Here is a 12,908-nt window from a genome sequence, read left to right as displayed (position 1 = left end):
TTTCACAGGGATCTCAACAGCTGCGAGGGAAGTTCAAGAATCACAAACCGTCTAAATGATGATGATTGCAAGCAGTTTGATGTGTCTTATGATACTCCTCTCCATTAATGATGTAAGTACATTTACATTTTATCACCAATTCTTTTACTTATCTTTGCTGCGGGTGTTGAACTTGCTCTTTGATGTATTTGGCTGTCTGATGTTCAGCGCCGCAGACAACTCAGATTCTTAAGGAATACATACAGTACTGAACTTGATTTCTATTGGAATTTGGAACCAATCCTAATGGGATCAGTTATGAATCCTGTAAGAATCAAATAAGATGTGGTCACAGACCGAAACACAGTTTATGAGAGCTTTATGAAAGATTGATTAGGATTATGTGAACACTGGTATTTTATTAATATCGAATGCAGAAATTGAACCTGGAATTTCTACAGTATTTTTGAGCTTTTAATTGTATTGGAATACCTTATTATAAATTTATGTCTTATTGCTGTCATATTAAGTCAGTTATAAATAATAATAATAATAATATATATATATATATATATATTATTATTATTATTATTATTATTATTATTTTTTTTTTTTTTTTTTTTTATTTATTTATTTTTTTTGTAAATCAGATATTTTACTAAATTAGTCTAATCCATACTGTGATCATATGTTTTGTGTTTTGTTCTACTTTTACAACTATAGTTAAGACCTGTTTGGAAGATTTGATATTTAATAACAAATGTAACATTAATTTAAATAGTTGTTTAACTGTGTTACGGAATGTTTAATTTCAAAAATTCCAAAAGGAATTCTATAAACGTTCTTGACTTTTTTCACCACCAAAAACAAAAAAACAAAAAACTGTTTAAGGTAATGTTTGTGATCTTAGCTTGTTTAAGATGGTTCACACTTAAAATAATAATAGTAATAAATAAAAAATTGAAACAAATCTGCGTAGAATCAATTTTCACTCAGAAATAAAAAGCAGCAAGTAACCCATTGAATTAAATGTGAATTTTTGAAGTAGAAAACTTGTAAAAATAGCATTTTCTTGTAAATCTGTCTTTGTAAAGCAGTAAAACAGTCTAGTTATTTTATTCACAGCTCAGAAATACTGCTTCTGTCCAACTGATGTGCCCATAAACCTCCTAAAATTGTCAAATTAGACCAGTCTTATTGGTAGAAATCAGCTAAAACTAGCAAATCTTACATTTCTTTAACTAAAACTTGTCAGAAAACCCTTGTATTTATATAATCATTAATAACGGATCTTTATTGCATTAACAGGCGCAAGTAGATGCAAATGCTGCTGCTTAGTTTAGTTTCTGTCATCTGTACTTTACTGAAAGAAATTCTAATTTAATGGTTGGTTAAGAATATCATATGAAGGAACATACAGTATTGGCCATCAATGTTTACCTTGCCATTTGGAAACTGCGCTGGAATGATCAATTGTCCAAATACGTCATCAGTTTTTTCATTATGTGAACAAATGTACTTCCAACTGCAGTTTATCATTCATAGTGCTTTTCAAGATGTTCTCCACTATTCATTAGACCAGGATATCTCATCATATACCACTAATAATGCAACATTCCAGCATTGTAAGTTGAAGAATCTGACATAGTATTTTGTTTTCGACATCTGTCTCTTCTCGACATTCTTGCCTCCTCCTTTCTCTGTGTAAGGTCCAGCTCACACCTCAGACTGAAGATCGATTTGTCTCTAATTGAAATAAGAGGCAACGTGGTGCTCGAGCCTCAAAAGGATTATTGCTTTTTTATATAAATATATAAGTGTGACTGTAAGTGTCTGACCCCTGGAGATAAAGATCCAATATACGAATTCTGTGAAAAGAGCTATTGAGTTGATATCATAAGTTTCGATTTTTGGGGGTTTCCCTTTTTTTCCGCCGCCTGGACGTGTTCAGTGGAATTGCTTTAGTGTTGCAGTAACTTTGCCTTCATCTGATTACGCCGCTGTTTATGTTTTTACCCATGATCTGTGGAGTTAAATCACGACTTGCTGATTTATTCACTAATATTCTCTGTGCAATCTAGGATTCTTTTTCAACTTGAGGAGAGCGCTGGTTTCAGAGGTAGTGTCTCCCTCTGGGAATGTTTCAGATGAGTTACAGTATGTCATGATTTCATCCTTGCAGGTGAATTTCATTCCTTTTTTTGACTGACTGGTTGCACTGTACAGAGTGAAAAAGTACAGGTCTTTCGACCTGATCAGATCTTTAGAAATGCTTTCAAAGGTATTGCATAATAAGCATGCAAGCATAAAAATCATGTGATTTTGTTATCATTTTTAATATATATATATATATATATATATACACTCTATTAAAAACAGTAGTTTAAAATATTAAATTTGATATCATTAAAAATATTTACATTAAATACTACAGTTTTTTTCCTATCAATTTATATTAAAATTTTATATTGATTTATTTACCTTTTAGGCCAACTTAAAAAATTCTGTTGATATTACTTTAAAAAGCCTTATTTTCTACCTTGTTACTGTTTTTGCTCATCATTTTAAGAAGAATCAATCAAATGATCGCTGCTCAAGTTCCATTCTGTTTACTTGGCATTCCATCATACATAATCATACTTTAATCCAAAAAGAAGGTGCTATTGTTCACACGCATTACCTCATCTGGTTGCTTTGAGCTATGTTTATGAATGTTACAACTCCATAAATTTCCATTTTGGGAAATGAACCCTGAGCTGGGAACACCTTGATCTTATTTATAGCTGGAGTGTGATGGCGGTGTAGAACTGCTGGAGACCCAATCCATTAAACCAGCTTCCTGTAAATCTGCCATCGGAAAGCCGTAATCCTGCCCGGAGCTGTTTGGGAAAACTGTCAGTCTTCAAATGAAGTTAATTATGTTTCACAGCATTCTGGCGCTAAAGCAGCATGTCTGACTGTATTGTGTATCATAAAAAGTAATTCTGAAATGTAAATTAGGCGAACGAGATGAAAGGTTTTTGTTATATCTTCCTAAATTATCTCATTAACTCGTCACTGCAGGGGGCTGGAATTAGATGATGCTTGTTTTTTCAGTACTGTCAACACTATGAAACGTTTGTCATGATTATCTCTGTCTGTGTGTCTGTCTATCTATCTATCTATCTATCTATCTATCTATCGTCCTGTCGTTCTATCTATCGTTCTATCGATCCATCGTTCTTTCTGACGTTCTATCGTTCTGTCTTTCTATCTATCTATCTATCTATCTATCTATCTATCTATCTATCTATCGTTCTATCGTTCTATCGTTCTGTCGATCCATTCTTCTATCATTCTATCTATCATTCTTTCTAATGTTCTATCATTCTGTCTGTCTGTCTATCTATCTATCTATCTATCTATCTATCTATCTATCGTTCTATCATTCTGTCATTCTATTTCTGTTCTGTGTTCTGTCTGTCTATGTATCTATCAATCTATCGTTCTATCATCCTGGCATTCTATCTATCTATCTATCTATCTATCTATCTATCTATCTATCTATCTATCTATCTATCATTCTGTCATTCTATTTCTGTTCTATCGTTCTATCGATCCATCGTTCTTTCTGACGTTCTATCGTTCTGTCTTTCTATCCATCTATCTATCTCTCTATCTATTGTCCTGTCATTTTATCTATCTATCTATGGTTCTGTCGTTCTATCGATCCATTGTTCTTTCTGACGTTCTGTCGTTCTATCGTTCTGTCTTTCTATCCATCTATCTATCTATCTATCTATCTATCTATCTATCTATCTATCTATCTATCTATCCATCGTTCTATCTATCGTTCTGTCGATCCATCGTTCTATCATTCTATCATTCTTTCTAATGTTCTATCATTCTGTCTGTCTATCTATCTATCTATCTATCTATCTATCTATCGTTCTATCATTCTGTCATTCTATTTCTGTTCTATCGTTCTGTCTGTCTATGTATCTATCAATCTGTCGCTCTATCATCCTGGCATTCTATCTATCTATCTATCATTCTATCATTCTATCTATATCATTCTATCGTTCTATATCTATCTGTCTTTATTGTCATTTTATTGTTCTATCTATATATATCTATCTATCTATCTATCTATCTATCTATCTATCTATCTATCTGTCTGTCTGTCTGTTGTTCTATCTATCGCTTGTATAAGTCAGTCCGTCTTTTCCAGACATTCTTGTAGGTCATTTTGATCTGATATTGATGGCCGAGATTCAATTACAGGCACCTCTCTGACACCTTTTGAATCTCCATATTTGTTTCAGGACTGACCTTGCAGTGACCATGACGCTGGATGTGAACCACTCTTTAATTAAGTGACATACTATATAAAAACTGTCATATTTGGATTATTGATCCAACAGCTCACTTGTAAAAGCTGCCTTGTATGACAAATTTGCTGTCAAATCACTTCGAGTGAAGTCAAGGAGATCTTGTCCTTCTGAAATTATGTTGTTGTTGTTGTTTTTTTATTGTCTCTTTTTGTGTGTGAAACCAACATTTTTGTCTCACTTTGTTGTCTCAGGTCAGATATGCCAAAGGAAACAGTCCTCTGACTGCAAGGTCTCTACAAATGGACAGACCTAAGAGGACAATGAAGCATCCATATGTCGATTCAGATCCATCGCCCATGTCAAGTCCTGATGATTCTGACCAAACCCCAGCCCTCCTGTCTGACAAACTCCAGCCATGCCCTGAGCAGGAGCTATGGGATTGGGCTCCAAACCTGACGGAGACACATCCGTCCGCCCAACAATCCAGGAAACAGGTCACGGTGAAGAGAGGAAAAGCTAAGAAGATGTTTGGCTGGGGAGATTTCCAGTGCAAAGTGAAGTCCACGAGCCTCAACCTGCTCATCGCTGGGAAGATCGTGGATCACGGCAACGGAACATTCAGCGTTTATTTCCGATACAACACCACCGGAGGTGGAAACGTCTCCGTAGGACTGGTTCCTCCAAGCAAAGTGGTGGAATTTGATGCAGCGGCTCAAACCGTTCTGCACTCGGTAGAGTCAAGGATGTTTAACTGCAGGGTGGAACATGAGAGGGTAGAGAGAGGTATTAAAAGCACACGCTGCTGGTATGACCCATCTCTCGGCTGTGACCAGGATCAGACTCACAGCCATGTTTCTTGGCTCTGCTCAAAACCGTTCAAAGTCATCTGTGTCTATATATACTTCTACAGCTTGGACTACAAACTGGTGCAGAAAGTCTGTCCAGACTATAACTACCACAGCGAGTCTCCGTACTTACCTTTTGGATGATCATTTTGTCTCATAATGAAAGAAATTAGTACAAGTGTTTATTGAATCATTTGGCAGGTTTCCATTTTAAAATGGAATAGGAAAAGTTCACCAAATGAATATTGTCATGTTTTACATGTTCTGATTTATAGTAATAATCTGTAGTAATAATCTATGATCTTTTGATTGTGGTTGGCATGAGTGTTTACACAAATGTGACCCTGAACCACAAAACAAGTCAAAACTAGTATTGGTATATTTGTAGCTATAGCCAACAATACATTGTATGGGTCAAAATAATTGATTTTCTGCCAAAAATCTTTAGGATATTAAATAAAGATCAGGTTCCATGAAGATATTTTACAAATTTCCTACTGTAAATGAATCAGAAGTTAATTTTTGATTAGTAGTATGCATGGCTAAGAACTTTATTTGGAGAACAATTTTCTCAATATTTAGTTTTTTTTTTTTTTTTTTTTTTTTGCACCCTCAGATTCCAGATTTTCAAACAAATGCATCTCAGCCAAATATTGTCCCATCCTAACAAATCATATATCTGTAAAAAGCTTATTTATTCAGCTTTTCAGTATAAACCAGTTTTAAAAAACTGACTCTTATGACTGGTTTTGTGTCCAGGGTCACAAATTACTTCTATTTTGGAAGTCATTTTTCATTTGGAAGACATCACAAAACAAGTGTCACTGAAAATGCACACAAAATCCATATTACAACTGTACCTATTTATTAAGACAAGCATGTCTAAATGTTTATTCAAGTCTATTTTGGTGAGAATAGGATACCTCTAAAACCACCTAATATTATAATAATTTAAATTTATTTTTTTGTGAAAAATCTTTAGTAAAGATATCCTTAGTACAAGTTTGTCTCCTTGCACACTTATGAACTTCATCAGAAGTTGATCTGCAGTGGCAGGTGCTCGTGAATATATATCATTATATATGTCATTATTTCCGACATATAGAGCAAAACTTAATGAACTCCTGTAATTGATTTTGCTTCGCTGAGATCGTGCGTCAACGTTTTTGTCATTTCTCTGATGATATAATGAAACTGCTATGAAAGTGAATGTAATTTCATTAATGAATACAGTTTGCTGCCACACACTGCTGTTGAAGGCAATTATATTGAAAATGAATGTAAAATGCATGTTTATCTTAATGTTTACAAATCTTGTACATTTCTAAAGGTAAAAATTTCAAAGAGCTTCAATGTATATTTCCTTCCCTGGTGATAAAAAAATCATCATATGCTGGTAGGTATGTTTTGATGCTGGAATGCAGGTTAGGTAGGTTTTGATGCTGGTTTAAGCTGGTCCTTTGCTGGTTTATGCTGGTCATGTTGCTGGTCAAGGACCAGCAAAGGACCAGCTTAAACCAGCATCAAAACCTACCTAACCAGTATCCCAGCACCAAAACATACCTACCAGCATATGCTGTTTTTTTCACCAGGGTTGTTACAATAATACGAAACAAATGCGTAATGTGTAATTATTTTCTGCACTGCCTAATATTTTTACATGAAGACGTATTTAAATATAGGCTTCAGTTTCTTAGTGCAAAAATTAATTTGTGTCTTTTTGCCTTTATTTCCCCTTTTCCACCCGAGCGTCTCTAAATGTACGTAATCGCACACGACTGTGATTGGTCTATTCTAAAAAAGCGCTGAGAAAAGTAACAGTCACCACATGATAATGTATGTGCGCACCTTCTGCCGTATTCTTGAATCATTTACAACTGAATACTGATAAAAAGAAACTTTAATAGTCATTTTTAAACTACTGGAACCTAGAATATTGTCATAATATCATGAAATCTTTCACAACTGCGCATTTGGAGTGCCTGTTTCAAGCTCTACCCACTCATTTCTCCTTTATGTTTCTCAGTGCGCATGACATCATCGCTCTTTCTGCAAGGACGCGCACCCAAAAACACGCAGTGATGATGAACCTATAGCGTTTTATTTTCTTGTTACAGCATGTTTTAAACATCAGCACCCGGTGTCCGAGCTCATAAGGTGAGTCTCACAATAATTCAGTTCGTTATTATTATTAAAAATAGATCATTTCCTGTATATACTTTAGTCGTTGTATAATGACAATATAGTGTTTGTTTTGGTGCGGCAGAGAATGAAATACGGATGTGAGAATCACATAACGTTACAGGCTGAATATTGTGAGTGATTGTGTACTAATTACTAATTAGCTTTATTAATAAAGACTGTGTTTTCCTATAGAAAATGTACGTGGAATATGAGGAAGAGGCCTGTATGTTCAGTGTATTATTTCATATTTATAAGATGCAATCATAAACGTTATACAGATTTCGTTATTGAATGCTTTTCTCAGTAAGACAATGGCTAATTATCTTTTATACATTAGAACAATGTGTTAAACGTGACATTATTGACAGTTATAATGAAATAATGACATTTTTATTTCAGGTAACTGATAAACATGGAGAAAGGGAACCAGTGAGTATTCAGAAACCATCCATTAGCAAACATTCATTATAAAATATTGGACTTAAACAAATGTGATGCTTTCGTAATTGGTTTGTCATGTTTTTGCAGAGGCGTTTCTCATTTTGATCAATTTCTTCAAACTCAAGAATCATCGGTGGTTAACAAGTTTCAGCAGAAATACTGGAAAACCAAGCAAACATTGATTAAAGTCACAGGAAAGAAGGAGGATGAACATGTCGTTGCTTCCGATGCTGATCTGGACGCTAAACTGGAGGTGAGGAGCGGAGCCAATCCAAACTTTTCCCTGGATCTGAATGAATCAAATGGTCATTTTCATGCTTTCTTTCAGGTGTTTCATTCAGTACAGAGAACGTGCATGGAACTCCTTAAGGTGATCGAACAGTATCAAAGGAGAATCAGCCGTAAGTAAACTTCAAATTCACATATCTCTAATATTCAGTAATTGCATGTGAAAAAGACGTATGCTTAAATACACTACCGTTCAAAAGTTTGGGGTCAGTAAGGCTTGTAATAGTCTTTAAAGTAGTCTCATCAAGGCTGCATTTATTTGATTAAAAATTAAAAAAAAAATACAGTAATATTGCAAAATGTTTTTACAATATAAAATAATGTTTTTTATTTTAACATACTTTAAAATAGAATTTATTCCTGTGATGAAAAACTGAATTTTTATCAGCTGTTACTCCAGTCTTAAGTGTCGCATGATCCTTCAGAAATCATTGTAATATGCGGATTTATTATTAGAATGATCAATGTTGGATAATATCAACAGTTGTGCTGCCAAATATTTTTTGGAACCTGTGATTTTTTTTTTTTTTTTTTTTCAGGATTCTTTCATGAATAACAAGTTTAAAAAGTACAGTGTTTATTCAAAATATAAATATTTTATAACAATGTAAATTATTTATTATTAACTTTTAATAAACTTTTAATTATTAATTTAATACATCCTTTGTGAGTAAAAGTATTAATTTCTAAAAAAAAAAAAAAAAAAAAAGAAACAATAAAAATGTACTGACCCCAAACTTTTGAACGGTAGTGTATATTTAATGTGCACTTGTAAAAGGTCACTTAAAGGGATAGTTCACCCAAAAATGAAAATTCTGTCATTAATTATTCATCTAAACCTGTAAGACCTTTGTTCATCTTCTGAACACAAATTAAGATATTTTTGAAATCCGAGAGCTTTCTGACCCTGTTTAGACAGCAATGCAATTACCACGTTAAAGGCCCAGAAAGGTAGTAAGAACATTGTTAAAATAGTCCATGTGACATCAGTGGTTCAGCCATAATTTTATGAAGCTATGAAAATACTTTTTCGTGCACAATAATGATTTTACTCAACAATTCTTCTCTTCCATGTCATTTTCTGCTGCCATTCACGGAGTAAAAAATAACACTGAAAAAAAAGTACATTTTAAAATCATTGTTTTGATCATCTTTTGTCATGCTTTAAAAAATGACACTGATTTTAATTTGCTGACTAACATGCTAAAGCACATACTTGATTTATTCAATTTGTAAATATTATTTAAACTGAAATGTTATTTGATATTACATGTGTTAATACACCACAAGTCAGAACAGTAAGATTTTTAATGTTTTTTAAAGAATTCTCTTCTGCTCACCAAACCTGCATTTATTTGATTAGCAAAAGCAATAATATTGTGCAATATTTGTACTATTTAAATTAATTGCTATCTATTTTTAAAATGTTTTTTAACATTATACACTTAAACCATTTAAAAGCTTGGAGTCAGTATAATTTATTTATTTAATTTTATCTTATTTTATTTTATTTTATTATATATTTGGAAAAGAAAGTATAGAAATTAATACTTTTATTTAGCAAGGATGCTTTAAATTGACCAAAAGTGATGGTAAAGACATTTATAATGTTACAAAAGATGTCTATTTCAGATAAATGCTGCTCTTCTGAACTTTCTATTTATCAAAGAAACCTGAAAAATTCTTCTGTTTTTAACATAATAATAATAATAATAAAATTCAATTAAATAAAATAATAAAAAAAATAATAATGATAAAAATTCAGCTTTGAAATCACAGGAGTAAATTACGTTTTGGAATTTATTCATATAGAAAACAGTTATTTTAAATAGTAAAAATATTTCAAATTTTTTTCTGTTTTTGCTGTACTTTGGCGCATGCTTGGTGAGCAGAAGAGATTCTATATAAATGCTTATGTCCTGCCTAAACTGATCACAAAAGCACATTTACGTTCAATTAATTGCATATAATATAACTTTAATTTTTTAATGCTTTTCAGCTAATCATACATTAAATAACATGCAATTAAGGGTCTGAAAACATAACATTCAGGTTGCACTTAAAGATATTTTTTTAAAGTATATTATTTCCATAATTGAAAAATGGTTCTTCTATGGCATCTCTACAAAGACCCTACTTGGAATCTTCATTTTTAAGAGTGTGCCATTCAAATGTTTAAAACTTAAAGGTATATTTCAGACGTCTTTTATTATTCAAAGAAAGCATATGTATGTGGCTAAATTCTGATGCTCTTTGCAGTTTTGTCCCAGGAAGAGAATGAACTGGGTCGGTTCCTGCGTTCACAGGGCTCTCAGGACAAAAGTCGTGCTGGAAAGATCATGCAAGCAACTGGGAAAGCTCTCTGCTTCTCTTCACAGCAAAGGTCTTTTCATTTATTATAAACAAGCTTCTAATCAAATTCAGAATTCTTCTTCAGTTGATTAATTCGTTTCTCACTGCAGGTTGGCGCTGCGAGGTCCGCTGGGCCGTCTGTACCAGGAGGTGGAGACGTTTCGTTACCGAGCCATTTCGGACACATGGCTGACGGTGAACAGGATGGAACAGTCAAGGACCGAATACAGAGGAGCTCTGCTCTGGATGAAGGACGTTTCTCAGGAGCTCGACCCAGATACACACAAGCAGATGGAGAAGTTTCGTAAGGTCAGTCTCACACCCTGGAAATGACAATGTGACTGCAGTGAAAGCCTTTCACCAGCAGAAGGAGTAATGCATCTTCTAATCATTTTCATCTAGAGTGTGATGAGAATGTCCTCTAGGTTCAAGTTCTGAAATGATGACGGTAATGACTGCTAATCATCACCTAGGGCTGGGAGATAAATCGATAATGATAATTATCACACAATATGAATTTCCTCGATAAACGATAATAAGAGTTCGATAAATGTTCGATATAATGTTTATGCAGTAAAGGCAGAACAAAAGAGCGCTAGTCAAAGTGCGCCACTTGGACTGTTTATCCACTCGGATCAAACTTCAAGTGAAACACTGTGTGCAACGATACAGGCTTTTAAATCTACAAAGCGCCATCATTTACCATGGGTTTACTGTTGTAGCACTAACTGCACAGTGGTATTTTATCAGAAATGTGGGTATATTTGTGTCGAATTGTATTATATTATTAATGTAGATGTATTAAATGTATTGAAATTGGAGTAATGGAATATAATTACAGTTTTTTTGTGATTAAGCTATAGCGTTAATGCATTTATACTAACTTTATTTAGACTACTGTTTTTCACACAAATACCTAGGAACCAAATTACATTTTTACCATGGTATTGAGATGCGGTATTGTGGTTTTAACTGTTGTTATCATGATCTATGGATGATACTATGGAAGAGCAATGGTTAAAAGAAAGTCCACTTTCAAAACAAAGATTCACATATAATGTACTCACCCCCTTGTCCTCCAAGATGTTCATGTCTTTCTTTCTTCAGTCGTTTTTATGTCGAAATTATGTTTTTTGAGGAAAACATTTCAGCATTTTTCTCCATATAATGGACTGATTGCAGTTTAAATGCAGCTTCAAACGATCCCAAATGCGGTTGTAAATGATCCCAGCCGAGGAAGAAGGGTCTTATCTAACGTAACGATTGGTTATTTTCATTAAAAAAATACAATTTAAATACTTTTTAATTTCAAACGCTCATTTTGTCTTGCTTTCCCTGAACTCTGTGTATTCTGGCTTAAGACAGTTAGGGTATGTCGAAAAACTGTAATCGCATTTTCCCCCCCCAACTTCAAAAATTATGTCAAAATCATCCTACATCGCTGCAGAAGTACCGACCCAGTCTTTGCAAAGTGAACATGCAAAGAAGATCAGACACCCTTAACAAAAAAGGTAAAACAGCGATATAGGACGATTTCGAAGTTGAGGGAGAACATGAGATGGGAGTTTTTCAACATACCCTAACTGTCATGAACCAGAAAAAACAGTTTAGACAGAGCAAGACAAGACGAGCGTTTGACATTAAAAAGTATATAAATTGTATTATCTTTATGAAAATAATCGATCGTTTCGCTGGATAAGACCCTTCTTCCTCGGCTGGGATTGTTTACAACCACATTTGGGATCGTTGGAGGTTCATTTAAACGGCATTTTGGAAGTTCAAACTCAGGGCACCATATCATATGAAGAAAAAATGCAGAAATGTTTTCCTCAAAAAACATGATTTCTTTACAACTGAAGAAAGAAACGCATGAACATCTTGGATGACAAGGGGGTGAGTACATTATATGTGAATCTTAGTTTTGAAAGTGGACTTCTACTGTAATTAAAAACAAACTGAAAACAATCAGAATAATTAAATTTCACAGTGTAAAAATGAGGATACTACAATTTTTAGAGATATTACTGATTTTGATAATGAACATAAATGTACATCTGCATCCTAACTCAAGCTACTAATAAATGTGTATTTCAAAGAGATAACAAAAAGTTATATTATTATTATTAGGTAACACAAACCTATTTTTTTATTTGAAACAATATTACTCATTAAAACATGCAGAACTAAGAAATATTTTTTTTTCTATTAAGATTTGTTTTTTTAAGGAAAAATCGCTGGAAAAAGTGTGAAGAATTAAAAAAAAAAACTGGAAGTGTTTGTCATGTTCTGACCATAAAGAATATTTTAAACCCACTGTTGGAAAGGCGGGGCTTAGGGCACCTGTCGATCATAGCCATGACGCAGCAAAATGAAGCGAGAGAGACATGTCCTGGGAGCGGGAGAAATAATCGCCCTTTGTGTGTTATTGTGTGCATCTGTGACTAATTAACCACACACCCATACGCACATATACCCTTCAGTGCATCTTCAGTGTTCAATAAACCTC

At 33.6% G+C, this 12,908-nt stretch overlaps 2 protein-coding genes across 2 annotated transcripts in view; both read left to right on the top strand.

Annotated features, from left to right (window-relative positions):
* Positions 1 to 31: 31 nt before the first annotated feature.
* LOC127178777 (neurexophilin-1) lies at positions 32 to 5,395 on the top strand. The gene is made up of 2 exons (XM_051131877.1): positions 32 to 112; positions 4,544 to 5,395. Exons 1-2 carry the CDS (start codon positions 56 to 58, stop codon positions 5,279 to 5,281), a joined length of 795 nt encoding a protein of 264 aa, XP_050987834.1. The 5' UTR covers positions 32 to 55; the 3' UTR covers positions 5,282 to 5,395.
* A 1,610-nt stretch (positions 5,396 to 7,005) lies between these two features.
* Positions 7,006 to 12,908, top strand: part of ica1 (islet cell autoantigen 1) — an 18,923-nt gene continuing 13,020 nt past the window's right edge. The window contains 6 exon segments of the mRNA XM_051131930.1: positions 7,006 to 7,294; positions 7,721 to 7,750; positions 7,850 to 8,015; positions 8,091 to 8,163; positions 10,310 to 10,433; positions 10,513 to 10,711. Of these exon segments, the coding sequence (XP_050987887.1) occupies positions 7,734 to 7,750; positions 7,850 to 8,015; positions 8,091 to 8,163; positions 10,310 to 10,433; positions 10,513 to 10,711 (579 nt within the window). The 5' untranslated portion in view covers positions 7,006 to 7,294; positions 7,721 to 7,733.

This window comes from Labeo rohita, chromosome 16 (genome assembly GCF_022985175.1).
Source record: "Labeo rohita strain BAU-BD-2019 chromosome 16, IGBB_LRoh.1.0, whole genome shotgun sequence".
NCBI classification, from domain to species: Eukaryota; Metazoa; Chordata; class Actinopteri; order Cypriniformes; family Cyprinidae; genus Labeo; species Labeo rohita.
The sequence above is the reverse complement of the archived record's forward strand: the minus strand, read 5'-3'. Positions and strand labels throughout refer to the sequence as shown.